The 20,547-nt window shown below is 37.6% G+C and overlaps 1 protein-coding gene across 1 annotated transcript in view; it reads right to left on the bottom strand.

Annotated features, from left to right (window-relative positions):
* The window catches only part of LOC126480760 (uncharacterized), a 169,137-nt gene that overhangs the window by 19,559 nt on the left and 129,031 nt on the right, over positions 1–20,547 (bottom strand). The window contains exon 2 of the mRNA XM_050104048.1: positions 5,758–5,896. Coding sequence (XP_049960005.1) covers positions 5,758–5,884 — 127 coding nt within the window. The 5' untranslated portion in view covers positions 5,885–5,896. The remainder of the gene's footprint in view (positions 1–5,757; positions 5,897–20,547) is intronic.

The raw sequence follows: 20,547 nt of genomic DNA, 5'->3' as shown, positions 1-20,547 counted from the left end.
AGTGAAAATTATATGAGACTAATTACTTTATGCACAGAGGCATTTAAGCCATCATTCTTTTCATGTTCCTTATGTGATTAGAACAGGAAGAAACCATAATATTTGATACCATGCTAAGTATCCTCTGCTGTGCACTTCCCAATAGTTTGCAGAGTTTGTTTGTAGATGTAGGTGTACAGATTCTGGATCTTGGAGGCAATCTAGAATATTGGTTTTACTCCTCATCTCTGGAGCATGTTTGATATTTTGTTGGTCGTAGCCCCACTGCATGAAGAAATCACTGCCTTGTTCTCTTACACTGTGATGCAAGCATCTTTCATTTGCACCTGAAAAACTGTAATATCTTCTTTTACCTGGAAATGAGCCTCAAATGCTGAAATTCTGACTGGAGATTGTCATAATAATGTGTCATCGTAGGTCTCTGGACTGAGATGCTAAAGACAGTTTCTTTGTGCATGACATAATGAAACCTACTGGCATTGTGGTGGCAGCCTCAGTGGTTTTGTCTGGTATATATTAAATGACAAACTGGCCATCTGCCTTCTGGTCTGCTAACACACCCAGGAGAGGCAGCTTTCCATCCATGTCTATCTCACTATCTTTGGTCATGTGATCTACGAACTGCTGCAGAGTACTTACACTGTTCATCTAATAAAATGACATGGGACTTTGTACATGTCTTCATAATTGCACTGCATGATAAAAGAGGCAACCAGTATGAGATTGTATCTAACAGTTTTAACTGAGATCAGTGATACATATTTAGTCAGGCAGGGTAACGGGCTTCGGACACTCAATGAAAATGGTGAGGAATGCTTGGGGCTTATAGGGATGCAGCAGCAGCAGTTTCAAATGTGGTACTGGTCCCCTGTGCCATGAAATACCATTTGATCATGTGACAGAAGTTGCTCAACTTGCCCTCCCATGCATGCATCACTTGGTCAACATCCAGAAAGTTCTAGGTGCTGCTGTCTATCCTATATAATCAGAACACAGTGCCTACCCCAGTAGTCAGTACTTTTACTCCTGAAAGCAATGTCAACAACAGCCATCAAAAGCTCAGTGATGTGACTCGAATACTGAGAAATGTGTTGCCACTGCAAAAGACTCTGAGGATATAGAAAATTGTTAAAATCACAAACAGACAAATAGGGTTGTCATTACTTATATTCAGGAATCAAAACTCCTAGGACAATCAATAGGATCACAAATAAATACGACGCAGCAGTCCTAGCTGTCAGAACAATTTATTCTTTCACAACATAGCAAAGGTCTTCTCCTTCACCTTTGCCTCTCCCAAAGAAAAACTCTGTTTTTCTGGAAGCTAATATTACTGTGATATGTTGTTCTATATTCCCTTCACCAGTAGCTGCAGCAGTGAGGGAAAAATGAAGAGACTCACACAGCATACATTAGTGCGAGACCTACATCAAACTAGTCTTTGGATTGAAGACAACAAGTCTTCTGTAGACCCCATAAAGATAAACCTACAGGCATGTTGAATGAGTCAAGATATAGGTTAACACAGGGGAAGCAACTCTTAGAGACTTAATCTGTATGTTGTATTAACAGTGAAATATCTTTGGATTATTTAATGCTATTTATGTGTGTGTCAGCCAAATTTACCCTTTAATTAGAAAGAAAGGTGTTATTTTTTAAGATTCTGTGGCTTCTTCACCTATGTTTGATAATTATTCTTCATCTTCTATTGATAGATAAATATTTACTTAATTGCTTTGGTATTTTTAAGACAAATATTTACATTCTGTTATAATATACAACTACCTATCATGCATATCTGTGTTGCCACTTGCTATGGAGCTAACAGTAATTTTCAATCCAGGTAATAAGACATTTGTAGTAGATGCTAATGGGATATTTTTTTAATTTTTCTTTGAGTTAGTAGAGAGACGCAATTTCTTACATTATGTTAAATGGAAGTTGATTGAATACTGTTTCATCAGAGTACATAACTTGACTACCAAGCAAGCCTTTTGTGTCTTTATTATTTTTTAGTGTGTGAAAGTCTTTAACAAGCTGTCTTACTTCATAAGCTAATGAACTGAGGATAAGGGTTAATATTCCTTCTACAGCAACAATTAAAAAATAAATTTATGAGCTGCAAAATAGAGAGTAAACAATAGACAGAGTTTTAGACAGAGGACAGAGGACATTTTCATACTGCTATAAACCTTTCACATGCATGAAGATTATATCAAACAGAAATAAATTATACAGTGCCTGACAAAAAAAGTGAAGCACCCCAAAGGGAAGGAGGAAATAAAATGAAATCCTTTGCCATATTTTCAATGCATCACTTAAGTAACAAATAGTTCCTGAAAGACTGAAGTGTGCAGTTGTCAAACTTCTGCTTAAGAAGGGAGATAAGGCAGATACTGCAAACTATTGGCCAGTCTCACTACTGACAAGTTTTTCCAAGGTTTTATAGAAGCTAATGCAGGCTAGTATTGCTTAGCATCTCAGTGAGAATAATATTATCAGCAAAAATCAGGTTGTATTTCAGAAGGGATTATCAACAGAACATGCAATATTTGCAGCTGCTGCCATGTTTTAGGTGTCCAACAACAAAAAGATGATAATGGTTGGAATATTTTGTGTCCTATCAAAAGCATTTGACTGTGCCAGTCACCAAACACTTTCACACAAAGCAACATATCTAGGTATACGTGATGCAGCAGGGCTCAGAGGTCTGTTCTGGGCCCTTTACTTTTTATTAATAATCTACCTCTTTGTACAGAATATTGTAAATTTACCATTTTTGATGATGACTCTATGTGGCTTATTGACAATTTAATACACAAACTTGAGGTATCAGCTAATAATGATTGTAATGATATTTTAAACTTGTTTAGTTACATTAAAAAGATTATATTCAGTTTCACACAACCTCTAAAGATGAAAGAAAAACTGGGTGACCAGCAGATAACTAGGGTGGATGGTTCAAAATACCTGGCCTTACATACTGTTAGCAAACTAAATTGGTCAAACCACATCCTCAGCCTGCGTAAAGACTGAATTCTGCAACTTATGCCTTATGTATTGTTTGCTCCTATAAAAATATGGAAACCATTAGATCAGCTTATTATGATTATTTTCATGCCATTATGGCATATGGAATCATATTTTGGAGAAATCTTCAATTGTCTAGAAAAGCAGTATATGCACAGAAAAGGTTATAAGAATCATGAGTGGAGTCCATCCTAGAGTCAAGTGCAGAAATATTTTTAAGGAACTTGAATTCTTACATTGACTGCACAATATATATTCTCCCTGATTTTTTTCATAAGGAAAAAAAACCTTTTCAAACCTAATAGTGTGTTTCATAGTCATGAAACTAGAAGGAAAGGCGATATCCATTATGAGCATGCAAACCTGACTATGGTACAGAAGGCGGTCTACATTGGTGGCTGTGTGATTTATAATGGCCTCCTTTCACAAATTAAGCATCTAGTAGATGATGTGCTCTTGTTTTAAAAAACTTAAGGCAGTTCCTATTGTGAGAGCATTTTCCACTACAGAAGAGTTCCTAAACACAGTGAATAGTACCCATGTACTCTTGGATACAGTCCTAGAATTTTTATTTGGGTTTCCTGTCCCTTTATTATTGTAAATGTACTTATTTTTCTATAACAGATTTTCTTTAATATTTATTTTTTCTGTAACATTTATTTAACTGCAAAATTTATTTTTCTTTAATAGAACCAAGCTGTAGTATTTTGATGCAAAACTGATTAGCACTATTTATATACTACCACAACAAATTTGTAAAACTGACACTGATATATTTACAAGAAGGATCACTGGAACATGAAATAAGTAAACAAATAAACAAAATAACAACATTCTGGACTGAGAATTTTTTTATCACTCAGAAATTTTGTAGTTTTTAGGTCTTCTGTGCAGGTATACATCAATTAAATATGTGAATTTACAGTATGCTAACAAAGTTTTTATAATGTAAATCCCATCATTAAGTAGAGCTTTAAGGGATCTGTAATGAGTCAAGTCCTCAATTAAGAGTAAAAGTTTACTGTAGGTACTGGATAAAGAATTTTTTTTCAATTTACAAAATAATGGACTGTATCTATAATAAAACAGATACATACAGTTGCTATTCTTTTAGATGATTTTCATTGATGCAAAGATGTTATGGAAGTGTGGAGCTGCAAAATTACATCATGAGTATTTCATCCAAGGTTACTATATAGACAGTTTCAAATGGTATCTAATTTACAAAGTTCACCATCTCTCTGTCCCTGTAGTATTGCTAATTCATTTATTATTGTTTCTATAGACAGTTTCAAATGGTATACAATTTATAAAATTCATATAATCTTGATGTATAGAAATTAGATTGGTGGAATACATATGAAAGTAACGAATAAGTGGTAGTCCAATTGGGATACAGTGATTTATGTTTTACCTAATCACATAAAACCACTGGCTCCATACAAGCAGTAGAATAGGTAATAAAATAAATTGGAGATCACAAAAGGTGTTCTGAGACTCAAGTTTTTGGAAGGCTGACAGAACCAGAGGACGGTAATGTTACTATCTTTAGTTCTATCTGTGAATAAGAACATCCCTCTGTTTGAAACAAATTATGTAATGCATACCATTAGTGGTGACATTTATCTAACAAGTCAGGAACAGAGCAAATGGCATGGTAGTTTGAGACACACTGACAGCATACTTTACGAAACTGACCTACTTAGTAAAAAATAGTAACTCATTTAGAAACAGTCACCAGTACACTGCTCCAACATTGTTTTTATTTGGTTGGTGACTGTATGGAGACCAATAAATGTCAAATTTATGTGCCAATATAAAATTTCCTGATGCATTAGCTGATGATAGTCTTCTTGGATGTGCAGCCAGATCATACAATCATCTTGACACAATATTTCAGTGGACCATCTGGTTAGACGATTTATGATTTGGCTGCAAACATGACAAGAATTTGATGTCAAATTTCACTTAAATTTTGCTTATTGGGATAGTTAACTTCACATTAATTCTTATGTTGTTTTTATATGGTTGCAGAAATTATGGGGGTTAAATTTTATAATATGTATCTTTAATTTTGCTTATAATGCTATAATCATAAATCCAATAGTAGTCAACCTATAATTAAATCTTACAGTGATATGGTTAGCCTCATGTGCCCATTTCAGATCACATCTAAGTAAAACCAATTGCTGTCAAGAGAGATATACTTTATCAAAATTTGCATTAATGTGTAGCACATAAAATGAACATAATTTTTTGGATGAACAAATAACAAAAGAATAAAAGTTAATTTGGGACTTGGGAATAATTTCTGTAGCCTTTTTCTTTTGGTTCTTTTTTCTGTGGACATAAATAATATTACTTAAAGTGGAAACAATCTTGAGAACACCGACATAATGACTAAGTACTGTAATATGCGAGTACATAATATAATATAAAAATGACTTCTTGTAACTAGAGGAAAGGTTATGCAATTTTAAAGTATTGCTTAATCCTAAACAGTGCCAGTATAGCAACTGGACCATTATTTTTAAATAACTGCCCAATCCTATTGTAACTTTGGTGGTATATTAATTGTGCTAATGTTTTACCAATACTCTAGCATAGTAACTTCTCTATTGTTTTCAGTGTAGATATGAACAATAATGTTTATGGTTTTTGTTGACTGAGTTTAGAAATACTTAAAGTTATTGCATTACCATAACTCTATACATTTGTAACACATACCCCTATTCTTTGCACCCCTCTCGCTGCGGATGAGTACCTCGTGGTCATCTTCCTCCCATATTTCTCCCTCAGCCACAGCTACACTTACCAGGAGGAGGGCAGCAACGAGGATGGACACCCACTTCATCTTAAAATTGTGCTGTTGACATGAAAATGATTTCCTTACAGTCTCAGTTCAAAGAAACAAATGGTAATAATTATATAGATAGTTTAATAAATTGTGTCATGTTAAGGGTACTATGGCAATGTGGTACCAACCACTAAAATGCCTAGTACCATATATAACGAAAACACACATAAAAAACTGAACTTTAAATTTATTGCTTTGGTTTATAGCCTTTAAAAATGAAAATTGCATGAGTTTTATATCTCTCAATAAAATCATTATTTCTTGCTAAAGGTTTATGTATGTATCATTCTGGATCCTTCACCATTTCCTATCAATGTTCTAAGAATTCTCAGGAAATACTTCACATATTACCAGCATTAGCAATGCCAAGAAGTGCTCCAAATTCCAAATAAAAATTCTATGATAGCACTCATCATTATTGCATCAGCATCACAATGGAAATTTATCAGTTGGTGACCACTCATTCCATATCACTAATGATAAGCTATATGAGAAAATATAACAGGCAAAACTCATGTAGTGTGTTACATGACACATTGGACTAAGATACAATTCAATTCTGTTACATTTATATGTGTATTGTTGTATTTTTATCTTTTCAATCTACATAAGTTATTATTAATTACATTTGATGCTAGTATTTTACGTCAATGAATTATTTTTTATAAAACAATGTAAACTGCCATAAGAAATTACTACAATTGGAGACAAGTGAAATTTATAATGCAGTTCTGTTTAAAATTGGCATTTTGTGATATTAATTGTTAAAAATGCTAATGACATAATTTTTGGAATAGAAATCATCTGTACTTGATAAAACTGACAATAAAAACTATATTTATGTTCTATGCTTTGCAAAATGACAGACTTAAATAATTACATATATGTCTTTCATAAATGTAGGTTAATTAAATATTATGTCCGAATATATAAAACTCTTGTTATAGTTGCTGCAGCCACACCCACACAGAACTAGTAGCAGTGGCATTATGAGCATAGCTATTATTATACCAAGGTGAATTACGTACTGAGTTTTCAGGAGATAGTTAGTGAGTTTAATATTTTGAAAGGGAATACAAGTTTTGTTAAACTACAGATGATAACTGGAGAGAGGCTTTGGAAAAATTCCATCTCCATGAAAATACACTTACGCATAAAGAAGGTGCTCTGGAACTAAATTCTATCACTAACCCAAGTTTGGTGCCCCAATTGAAAGAACAGTTAGACAGTGATATGAGGAAAGGCCGTTTAGCTCTTGAGACAAGTTTACTGCCGTGCAATTTCTATGCCAACAAGAACTAGCAATTAGAGGGCACAAAGATGTAAACTCAATTTTTTTTCAATTGTTGGAACTCCTAAACAATGACATACATGAGTTTAAAGATTGGTTAGGGCGTTTGGGGTATAAGTGGATGTCCCACGATATTCAAAACGAGGTCATTGATCTACTCGGAAAGTCTGTGTTGAGAAAGGTATTGGCTTCAATCAAGAAGACTGAACATTTCTCTATTATGGTTGACAAAACAAGTGATTGTTTGATTCACGAACGAGTGTCATTTTGTACTCGTATTGTCAATGATTCCTTGATCATCAACGAAGACTTTATTGTCTTGAATGGGACTCCCAACACTGAATACAATTTGAAAGTCTTCATCACTACTCTATCTTGGTAAGTTCAGATTGTCTGAATAACAAACACATTTTCTTCAGAGCCCTGCCCAGTATCTTTCTATTGTACAGAATTGCATTGTAATGGAACCCACTTCCTTCAGGATAGTCCTTTCTGTGGCACATCAGTTGCCACAAGGTGATTAGATTAGATTAGATTAGATTAGATTAATACTAGTTCCATGGATCATGAATACGATATTTCGTAATGATGTGGAACGAGTCGAATTTTCCAATATATGACATAATTAGGTTAATTTAACAACATACTTAAGTTAATATAACAACTTTATTTTTTTGTGTTTTTTTGTTTTTCTTTATTTTTTATTTTTTTTATTTTATTTTTTTTAATATTTTTGTTTTTTTTTTTTCTTTTTTTTCTTAATTTATATCTAAAAATTCCTCTATGGAGTAGAAGGAGTTGTCATTCAGAAATTCTTTTAATTTCTTCTTAAATACTTGTTGGTTATCTGTCACACTTTTGATACTATTTGGTAAGTGACCAAAGACTTTAGTGCCAGTATAATTCACCCCTTTCTGTGCCAAAGTTAGATTTAATCTTGAATAGTGAAGATCGTCCTTTCTCCTAGTATTGTAGTTATGCACACTGCTATTACTTTTGAATTGGGTTTGGTTGTTAATAACAAATTTCATAAGAGAGTATATATACTGAGAAGCTACTGTGAATATCCCTAGATCCTTAAATAAATGTCTGCAGGATGATCTTGGGTGGACTCCAGCTATTATTCTGATTACACGCTTTTGTGCAATAAATACTTTATTCCTCAGTGATGAATTACCCCAAAATATGATGCCATATGAAAGCAATGAGTGAAAATAGGCGTAGTAAGCTAATTTACTAAGATGTTTATCACCAAAATTTGCAATGACCCTTATTGCATAAGTAGCTGAACTCAAACGTTTCAGCAGATCATCAATGTGTTTCTTCCAATTTAATCTCTCATCAATGGACATACCTAAAAATTTGGAATATTCTACCTTAGCTATATGCTTCTGATTAAGGTCTGTATTTATTAATGGCGTCATACCATTCACTGTACGGAACTGTATGTACTGTGTCTTATCAAAATTCAGTGAGAGTCCATTTACAAGGAACCACTTAGTAATTTTCTGAAAGACAGTATTGACAATTTCATCAGTTAATTCTTGTTTCTCAGGTGTGATTACTATACTTGTATCATCAGCGAAAAGAACTAACTTTGCCTCTTCATGAATATAGAATGGCAAGTCATTAATATATAATAAGAACAACAAAGGACCCAAGACTGACCCTTGTGGAACCCCATTCTTGATAGTTCCCCAGTTTGAGGAATGTGCTGATCTTTGCATGTTACGAGAACTACTTAGTTCAACTTTCTGCACTCTTCCAGTTAGGTACGAATTAAACCATTTGTGCACTGTCCCACTCATGCCACAATACTTGAGCTTGTCTAGCAGAATTTCATGATTTACACAATCAAACGCCTTTGAGAGATCACAAAAAATCCCAATGGGTGGTGTTCGGTTATTCAGATCATTCAAAATTTGACTGGTGAAAGCATATATGGCATCTTCTGTTGAAAAACCTTTCTGGAAACCAAACTGACATTTTGTTAGTACTTCATTTTTACAGATATGTGAAGCTACTCTTGAATACATTACTTTCTCAAAAATTTTGGATAAAGCTGTTAGAAGGGAGATTGGACGGTAATTGCTGACATCAGATCTATCCCCCTTTTTATGCAAAGGTATAACAATAGCATATTTCAGTCTATCAGGGAAAATGCCCTGTTCCAGAGAGCTATTACACAGGTGGCTGAGAATCTTACTTATCTGTTGAGAATAAGCTTTTAGTATTTTGCTGGAAATGCCATCAATTCCATGTGAGTTTTTGCTTTTAAGTAAGTTTATTATTTTCCTAATTTCAGAGGGAGAAGTGGGTGAGATTTCAATTGTATCAAATTGCATAGGTATGGCCTCTTCCATTAACAGCCTAGCATCTTCTAATGAACACCTGGATCCTACTATATCCACAACATTTAGAAAATGATTATTAAAAATATTTTCAACTTCTGACTTTCTGTTCGTAAAGTTTTCATTCAATTTGATGGTAATACTGTCTTCCTCTGCTCTTGGTTGACCTGTTTCTCTTTTAATAATATTCCAAATTGTTTTAATTTTATTATCAGAGTTGCTGATTTCAGACATGATACACATACTCCTGGATTTTTTAATAACTTTTCTTAATATAACACAGTAGTTTTTATAATTTTTGATAGTTTCTGGGTCACTACTCTTTCTTGCTGTCAGATACATTTCCTTTTTCCGGTTACAAGATATTTTTATACCCTTAGTAAGCCATGGTTTGTTACAAGGTTTCTTACGAACATATTTAACTATTTTCTTGGGGAAGCAGTTTTCAAATGCATTTACAAAAATGTCATGAAATAAATTATATTTTAAATTGGCATCAGGTTCACGGTACACCTCGTCCCAGTCTAACTGCTGTAGGCTTTCCCTGAAATTTGCAATTGTTAAATTGTTGACTGAACGTACTACTTTGGAGGACTGTTTAGTATTGCTGAATGGAGCTATGTCATATATTGTAACTAGCTGTGCACCATGATCAGAAAGACCATTCTCAACAGGCTGAGCATTTATCTGGTTAAACTTATCTTGGTCTATAAAGAAGTTATCTATCAGTGAGCTGCTATCCTTTACCACCCGAGTAGGAAAATCAATAACAGGTGTCAAATTGAAAGAACCGAGTAATACTTCAAGGTCATTTTTCCTATTACCCTCTTTCAGTGAATCTACATTGAAGTCCCCACAAATAATAATTTGCTTCCCCCTGTCTGACAGATAGCACAACAAGGAGTCCAAATTTTTTAGGAATAGATGAAAATTTCCTGATGGGGACCTATATACAGTTACAATTATAAATGTGCCTTTATTTAATTTAAGCTCACAGGCACATGCTTCTGTATGTTTCTCTACACAAAACTTTTTTGTTTCTATACTTTTTGCACAATGATAACTTTTGACATATATGGAAACTCCTCCTTTCTCCATATTTTCTCTCATTACATGTGCAGAGAGCTTATAACCACTTACATTTACCTTATCTATATCAGTAACAATGTGATGCTCAGACAGGCATAGTATATCTATTTCATTCTCAGCTTCTAAATCTTCCAAACAAACCAGAAGCTCATCTACTTTATTCTTTAAACTCCCAATATTTTGATGAAATATACTTACATTATTTTTAATTATACTTTTATGAGAACCTTTCCCTATTCTAACATTTGCAGTACTCTCCTGTCTGAGTTTCTCATTGTGCTTAGGCCTAGTTCCTATACCAGTGGTCACATGGTGTTCAGAGAGGCAGATTATGTCAATTGGGTTGGGTGACTTTAGTTCATCAATGCAATTACCTAGGACTGAGATACAACTTGGTGGAGATAAAATTTCTGGTGATTGGTGAAAATTTATAATTGATAGCTGTGATTGGTGATCCAATGTGCTAGAATTGTGCTGTTGAATTTCTTTCCTAAACCGAAGGTTTGTTTCAATCCTGACCTCTCGTAGAACTTGACATCTTTCTGTCTTACCTATCCTAAAAAAGGTGCTGCTCCAACACCTGTAACCACTGGTATTTTACCATTCATGGCAGTGCCTCCCCCCCTTAAATTTCCTGCTATTACCCCACAGCGTGTCTGTTAAACTCCTTTCTCTTAATGTAATTATCAATTTTTGGTGCTTAGGACGAACAAAATAAAAACACAATGGAGAGTTTCAAATAATAGTATATTTCAAAGTGATAATGTATTTAGCTTGTATTATATTCTGAAGAATGAAAAAAATCTTGTTTACACTTCGTTCATGTGTTATTTAGTAATGCAGACACAATCAGTGAGGCCACTGAGACTGAGGAAAAAAGCTAATACGACTGCATGGATGAATGCACATTATTTACGTTATGTACTACATACAGTATGTGATCAAAAGTATCCGGACACCTGGCTGAAAGTGACTTACAAGCTCGTGGCGCCCTCCATCGGAGGTTCGAGTCCTCCCTCGGGCATGGGTGTGTGTGTGTGTGTGTGTGTGTGTGTCGTCTTTAGCGTGAGTTAGTTTAAGTTAGATTAAGTAGTGCGTAAGCTAAGGGACCGATGACCTCAGTAGTTTGGTCCCATAAGACCTTACCACAAATTTCCAAATTTCCCTCCATCGGTAATGCTGGAATTCCCACTCTCGCAGGCATACGTTCAGTCAGGTGCTGGAAGGTTTCTTGGGGAATGACAGCCCATTCTTCACGGAGTGCTGCACTGAGGAGAGGTATCGATGTCGGTCGGTGAGGCCTGGCACGAAGTCGTCGGCGTTCCAAAACATCCCAAAGGTGTCCTATAGGATTCAGGTCAGGTCTCTGTGCAGGCCAGTCCATTACAGGGATATTACTGTCGTGTAACCACTCCGCCACAGGCCCTGTGTTATGAACAGGTGCTCGATCTAGTTGAAAGATGCGATCGCCTTCCCCGAATTGCTCTTCAACAGTGGGAAGCAAGAAGTTCCTTAAAACATGAATGTAGGCCTGTGCTGTGACAGTGCCATGCAAAACAACAAGGTGTGCAAGCCCCCTCCATGAAAAACACGATCCCACAATAACAGCACCGCCTCCGAATTTTAACGTTGGCGCTACACATGTCGGCAGATGACGTTCACCAGGCATTCGCCATACCCACACCCTGCCATCAGTTCGCCACATTGCGTACCGTGATTCATAACTCCACAAAACGTTTCTCCACAGTTCAATCGTCCAATGTTTACCCTCCTTACACCAAGCGAGTCGTCGTTTGGCATTTACCGGCGTAATGTGTGGCTTATGAGCAGCCGCTCGACCGTGAAATCCAAGTTTTCCCACCTCCCGCCTAACTGTCATAGTACTTGCAGTGGCTCCTGATGCAGTTTGGAATTCCCGTATGATTCCTATTATACATTACAACCCTCTTAAACTGTCGGCGGTATCTGTCAATCAAATAATAACTGACGAGGTCGGCCTGTACGCTTTTGTGCTGTGCGATTCCCTTCACGTTTCCACTTCACTATCTCATCGGAAACAGTGGACCTAGGGAAGTTTAGGAGTGTGGAAATCTCGCATACAGACGTTCGAAGTCCGTGAGTTCCGCGGAGTTCTCCTGCTCTCTCGCGATGTCTAATGACTACTGAAATCTCTGATATGGAGTACCTGGCAGTAGGTGGTAGCACAATGCACCTAATATAAAAAACGTATGTTTTTGGTGATGTCCGGATATTTTTGATCACATAGTGTATAAGATAAGGTGGGTAGATCACGTAACTAATGAGGAGGTATTGAATAGGATTGGGGAGAAGAGAAGTTTGTGGCACAACTTGACTAGAAGAAGGGATCGGTTGGTAGGACATGTTTTGAGGCATCAAGGGATCACAAATTTGGCATTGGAGGGCAGCGTGGAGGGTAAAAATCGTAGAGGGAGACCAAGAGATGAATACACTAAGCAGATTCAGAAGGATGTAGGTTGCGGTAGGTACTGGGAGATGAAGAAGCTTGCACAGGATAGAGTAGCATGGAGAGCTGCATCAGACCAGTCTCAGGACTGAAGACCACAACAACAACAACAGTGTATAAACTACACAACCCAGTATGCAATGCATGACGGACGGTATTTTGTACCAACTGCAATGTAACATTACCCTCTGACGACACATCTTTCAGTTTAGTTCCGCGATTTAGATATTCGCGCTTTTGGTTGTTCCTTACAGATTTCTTTTTACACAGTCAGAGAATTCACTTGAGACATTAATTCCGCTGTCAGCGTTAACTTCAAATGCTTTTTTTTTTTTTTTTTTTTTTTTTTTTTTTTTTTTTTATTAAATGCTTCAAATGGCTCTGAGCACTATGGGACTTAACTACTGAGGTCATCAGTCCCCGAGAACTTAGAACTACTTAAACCTAACTAACCTAAGGACATCACACACATCCATGCCCGAGGCAGGATTCGAACCTGCGACCGTAGCGGTCACGCGGTTCCAAACTGAAGCGCTTAGAACTCAGCGTTAACCTTCGGATGTCACCGGAACACGAAGACAAGGGTAAGGTGGGAGGAAATTTACTCGTTTTGAAGGAACAGAGGTCACATATGGGCGTTTGACTGACTCCATGAAGTGTCCTCAGAAACGGCTATATCAGTTATGGACTGGAAAGGATTGGGAACGTCAAAACCAGAAGTGGAAAGAGTTGCGAAAAATAACGAAGTACGTAGACAGTACCGCAACCGGCGCTGGACAGTAGACACCGGTCTGTCGTAAAATGTTTCAAGCCTTATTTTCAAAGTTTTCGTTGCTTCAAAACTAATACATAAACTTTTTCTTTTATTTCCAAGGATTGGTTGGACGTGCATTCATAGTTAATATTACAGACTTGCTTAGCAGCACTTACACTTAGTTTCTTCCCACTGCAGCAAAATTGCGCGCGCAACTTGAGTTGTGTGATTTATCATACTATGTGTTTGTTCACGTACAAGGAATGTCAAATTAAGACTTTGGGATTTTTTGATTGGTATCACAAAAATGACGGAGCAAATTACCGAAATTCCTGTAGCAACAGAGCCAGAGCAATAACGTTAGCCAAGTTAACCATGCTTACACGTGCTCTGACGGGTATAATTGAATCGCAGAAAAAACTGACCACGACAGTGTGAACACTGTCGGTAACGATCGGCAAAATATCTGCCAAGCAAGATGCAAAATTGGAAGCAAAGTCAGACACAGTCGACAAAATGTCCACCAGATATTTTAACCGAACACGAGGACACACTTTCAGTTTATCCCAAAACCAGGTAAAAATATTGAAAAAAATTTAGAAAAAAACCAATTGAAACCATTAGCAACTATCTCGAAAAATGGTTAAGAAAAACAATAAATTTGTTGAATTGTGTGATAGGAAATTCGACGATTATAAGAATAAACAACAAAGCCAAAAGTTGTTGTAATGCTACGAAACACAAGCGAAGGAACGTGAAAGACAATCCCGATAACGTATATGAGTCGCACACGGGATTCGACGAAGTTGTGACCGAAAAGTTAAATGAAAACTGTCTCGAATGAGCAGGGAGATTCGCGAAAATTAGAGTATAGGTGAAAGCAATCAGAACGTGACACGAAAAACTTACAAGCGCGCTCCAAGTCTCGCACAGTCTAGAGAATATACGAGAGGCAGTGAGGTAATATAAAACCCAAACATCATAAGAGACGCGCCTTTAGTGCGGAACTTGGAATCAGAATTAAAGCAGTTGGGTACTGAGATCAGCTTCGGATGTGCGATATTGCGAACAGGGGCAAAAACTTAATAGTGGCCCCCTTCCCCGCCCCTCTTCGAGCGTTTGAGACAGGACGTCAAATATTAAAAAAAAAAAAGATTTTTTCAAAAATACGTTCATTTTGTAGTGCACAGCTTTCAGAGGAGTTTGATGTATAAAACATACATGTTCGAGGAAGGTAAGACATGTTATTTGTTCTTAAGTGTGCAGAAGTCCAGTGCCACGCTCCTTCACACAGAATTATTCTATCGCACGCCATTGCATTTCGCTCTGTGGAATTCAAACGTGTATATTTTGTAATGGACGTCAATTAAAATGTCTTCTGTCTCTCCTGCGCCCCAGCCGGCTGGTTTGACATCCTACCCCCTTGAAAAAAAAAAAAGAAAAAAAAACTCACAATTAATAGTGGGTGGGATTATTTGTAACCAGGAGAATAAGAACTCTTCAGAAAACTTTCATTTTTTATTGCCTCTTTCTCTTTTGTGTGACGTAACATTAAATATAGGAAACATAAAACCAGTAAAGATAAAAGACAAGCAAGACAGTACGTATTTCTTCAGTCCTTAGCTCTTAGCATTTTTTTCTCTCTAATCTTGTTACAGCTTTGCACGGGGTGCTTTCCTTTCTGCGAAAGAATCTATTACCTCACCAAAGTTCGTCAGACGTTTTGCTACGTGAAAAATCAAAATGTTGTTGTCTGATACTAAAAATGGCTCTGAGCACTATGGGACTTAACTGCTAAGGTCTTCAGTCCCCTAGAACTTAGAACTACTTAAACCTAACTAACCTAAGGACATCACACACATCCATGCCCGAGGCAGGATTCAAACCTGCGACCGCAGCGGTCGCGCGGTTCCAGACTGTAGCACCTAGAACCGCTCGGCCATTCCGGCCGGCTGTCTGATACTGAAAAAGCTATTAATACGAATAGTACCCAAGACTAGCGTGGTTTCTCAATTTATTTACGTCTATTTTGTCACTGTCTGCTAGACAGAACGAAATTGGCCTTTCTAATATTGGAATAATTGTAACACACGCCAAACAAGCGAGGCTGTTTTGGCACAAATGGTCATCTTTTCCACGTCATTTACATAAATAACGCGACAGAACATAAATCACGAAGTACCAATAGCAAATGCCTATTAGGCCTATTACAAGCACAAAGTTTTATATTAGGAAATAGTTTCACATTTCATTGACACCCTCCAGTTTCTCAAGCTTGAGATCGAAAAGTAGTAGTACGAAATTTTTATATAAATTTGGGACCGTCATATTGTTTCATATAATTCGTGTGATGTCCCCGTTTCTTCTCCTTCCTCGTTCTAACGAACAATCTTGTCATCACTAATTCTGTAACTGTTCCTGCCATTCTCAAAACTTATTCTCCAGTTAACTTCACTAACGCTGCCAGAATCATCAGTGTAGTTATCCCGCGTTTATTCTCCGGTTAAGCGTTGTTACGTGTTCGTACAACGCGTTTTCTGCGCTGTTCCGAGAATAGAACTAAGGCGACTGCTAACCGGGGACTGTACAACTGGCCCTTCCTTAGTGGTGTAGCGATCTGGCAAAACTTTTCTGTCTAACTTTCATTTTCTTGGAGACACCGAGAAGATTAATATGTAATCTTCCTCACACGTTACTGCTGTTAGTCATTTATTTCCGCTCTGGTAGTCTGAATCTATGAATTTCGTTAATAATTATAACAACGCTGATCATTCGCACACTCAGTCAACCACATAAATATACAGCGATTGAAATTCACCCGCTCGGGTTTATTCGTCTTAGCTCGTATAGTCCTTTTGCCTGCGGGGAAACTTTTGTATTTCTAGGTGCGACAGGGATTCCCTGGCAGAGACATTACATACCCTATGCACTTATTCAAAAATCAACTTACGATTCGTTCAGAAATCAGCTTAGAATGTTCAAAAATGTTTAAAAACCAACAGGGATTAATTTCAAAAAATGTTCAGATGTGTGTGAATTCTGCTTAGGTCATCGGTCTCTAGACTTACACACTACTTAAACTAACTTATGCTAAGAACAACACACACACACACATGCCCGAGGGAAGACTCGAACCTCCAGCGGGAGGGACCGCGGATGGATTTCAAAATCAATAAATCAAATGAATAATCGATAGACCAACGTGCACTGGATGCTAGGCGCTTTGTGAAACAAGCTTTTTTGTGTCAAGAATATGAATCTGGCGCCCACTGAAATTGCCGCCCGGGGCAGATACCCGGGTTTGCCCCCCCCTCCGCTTTTCCCCTCCAAGATCCGGCCCTGACTGAGATGCGTGGCACGACCAACACGGTAAATATGTCATACTCGCAAATGCGTACCGGTATGATGTTATGAGGACTAAACTAAGTTTTTCCTTGTACATAAAAGAGAAAAAAATATTGTACAAACATTCAGTAGTTTTTATCTAGCTAACGCCACTTTTTATGAAGTCTTTTCACGGCGAGGTGCGACTTGAATAGATTAGTGGCATGTAAAAGATAACATAAGGGGAAATTTACACTACATTAGAGTTTTTCTTCGCTTTTCCATTCACGATATTAGGCGAGGGGGAAAAGACCGTCTATATGCCTCCGTACCTATGTACAACAAATGTAAAATTGCAAACGTCATATTGATATGAGGTACTTTATATGTCGAAAAATATCGAGATACGCTATTATAAACTTTTGTAATGTAGAGATAATTTCTGTGATTTTATGGCCACGTGTTTTATGAGACAAGTGCTACATGAATTTGCAGTTTTGTTTAAATTAGCTGTCTGTCAGTAGGCCTATGCACATACTGGTGCTCTGTTCATAGGCAGATAAAATTTATACATGACAGTTACCGACAATTTATGCATGTTCTCAAACCCTTTCTGCATGAGACAGTTTCCTATAGAGGATCGTTGCAATATAGTTAATCACAAAAGATTCGACAGTATGAATCATTGCAACGGAAAACTAAAAAAAAAGTTGCTGGCCGGCAGTCTTTTATTGCTCCAAAATTCGAGAAACGATCTTCTATGTTTTATTTATTTATTTTTGTACGTCGTGTATGGTTTTTACTTTTCTGATGAGATGATGAAAAAAGCTATTTTACTTGACTATAAAAAGCATAATGGTAAATAAAGAAAAATTGAAAATAATAATGGACAAAAGCAGGTGGTGCAAATGGTTCAAAGCACTATGGGACTTAACAGCTATGGTCATCAGTCCCCTAGAACTTAGAACTACTTAAATCTAACTAACCTAAGGACATCACACAACACCCAGTCATCACGAGGCAGAGAAAATCCCTGACCCCGCCGGGAATCGAACCCGGGAACCCGGGCGCGGGAAGCGAGAACGCTACCGCACGGCCATGAGCTGCGGACAGGTGCAAATCGCTTGCGTTATTTTTCCGAGTGTCATTGTAACGTAATCAATTAAAACAGAGATTTGACTATATAAATAAGCACAATAAAAAACGTAAAAAATATTGCTGGCCATCACTTCTTATCCCGTTAAAGTAAATAAAGTGGAATCTAAGTTAAAATACTGTGGCGAAATAGCACAATAACATTGCTCTTCGCCTCTACACATCTTTAAGCCAACTTCTGCTCGTGGTATCAGATTGTTAAGATGTCTGTAAAACGCTTATACAAAGGTTAACTGTACGTCTGAAGGTGATCTATTTGTAACAGTGAAGTAATAACACTCAAAATACGCTAAGCACTTTTTTGTGGTGCCATCAGTCACCTGACTGGTTTGATGCGGCCCGCCACGAATTTCTCTCCTGTGCCAATCTCTTCATTTCAGAGTAGCACTTGCAACCCACGTTCTCAGTTATTTGCTGGATGTATACCAGTCTCTGCCTTCCTCTACAGTTTTTTCCCTCTGCAGCTCCTTCTAGTAGACCACGAAGTCATTTCCAGATGTCAGAACAAATGTCCTATCATCCTGTCCCTTCTTCTTGTCAGATTCCTTTCCTCTCCGATTCTGCGCAGAACCTCCTGATTCCTTACCCTATCAGTCCACCTAATTGTCAACATTCGTCTGTAGCACCACATCTCAAATGTTTCGATTCTCCTCTGTTCCGATTTTCCCACAGTCCATGTTGCACTACCATACAATGCTGTGCTCCAAACATACATTCTCAGAAATTTCTTCCTCAAATTAAGGCCTATGTTTGATACTAGTAGACTTCTCTTGGCCAGGAAAGCCCTTTTTGCCAGTACTAGTCTGCTTTTGATGCTGTCCTTGGTCCGTCCGTCATTGGTTATTTTGCTGCCTAGGTAGCAGCTGTTGTTGTGGTCGTCAGTCCTGAGACTGGTTTGATGCAGCTCTCCATGCTACTCTATCCTGTGCAAGTTCCTTCACCTCCCAGTACCTACTGCAACCTAAATCCTTCTGAATCTGCTTAGTGTATTCATCTTTTGGTCTCCCCCTACGATTTTTACCCTCCACGCTGCCCTCCAATGCTAAATTTATGATCCCTTGATGCCTCAGGACATGTCCTACCAACCGATCCCTTCTTCTAGTCAAGTAGTGCCACAAACGTCTCTTCTCCCCAATCCTATTCAATACCTCTTCATTAGTTACGTGATCCACCCACCTAATCTTCAACATTCTTCTGTAGCACCACATTTCGAAAGCTTCTATTCTCTTCTTGTCCAAACTATTTATTGTCCATGTTTCACTTCTATACATGGCTACACTCCATACAAATACTTTCAGAAACGACTTCCTGACACTTAAATCTATACTCGATGTTAACAAGTATCTCTTCTTCAGAAACGCTTTCCTTGCCATTGCCAGTCTACATTTTATATCCTCTCTACTTCGACCATCATCAGTCATTTTGCTCCCCAAATAGCAAAACTCCTTTACTACTTTAAGTGTCTCATTTCCTAATCTAATTCCTTCAGCATCACCCGACTTAATTCGAAGGTAGCAGCCATACAGGCTAAAATGCGCCGTCCCAGAATCAAGTGACTCGAGCAGCAGCAGATGTTGCGCACAGAGTTCTCGTTCTGCGCAGTCGAATATTCAGCGCACAAATATTTATACTCTATGGCCCTCTACAGTTAGTGCGCAATAATGTCTTAGAAGACGGTATAATTATTTTTCAAACATTATAGTAGGACTGATACACGAATATCAGGAAAAATGAATAATTCATTCGAGTCAGCAAACAGCGGCTCCATGTATTCATTCAGCTGCTCTAAGCATCCCAAACACGTCACGTCGAAGCGCCTGCTGCCACCCGCCATGTTAGGGTGGCGCGCGAGATGAGTATTGATCAGGTCGGCAGGCGGACCGCGTCTTGGCTTCGATGTTACCGTGCGAGCTGGCTCGCTGCTGCGGGAGAATACGGCAGGTGCGTCATGGGACCACCACTGCAGGTGTGGTGAGATGCGTGGAAAATGTCCGGAACTACTGTCGTGGCTGAAGAACTAATTCAAGTACGTGTTGCAGTGGGGAATCTACGAGGGCAGTTCAATAAGTAATGCAACACATTTTTTTTTCTGAAACAGGGGTTGTTTTATTCAGCATTGAAATACACCAGGTTATTACCCATTCTTTTAGCTACACAACACTATTCTTCAACGTAATCTCCATTCAATGCTACGGCCTTACGCCACCTTGA

Source organism: Schistocerca serialis, chromosome 5 (genome assembly GCF_023864345.2).
Source record: "Schistocerca serialis cubense isolate TAMUIC-IGC-003099 chromosome 5, iqSchSeri2.2, whole genome shotgun sequence".
NCBI classification, from domain to species: domain Eukaryota; kingdom Metazoa; phylum Arthropoda; class Insecta; order Orthoptera; family Acrididae; genus Schistocerca; species Schistocerca serialis.
This window is presented reverse-complemented; position numbering and strand designations above follow the sequence as displayed.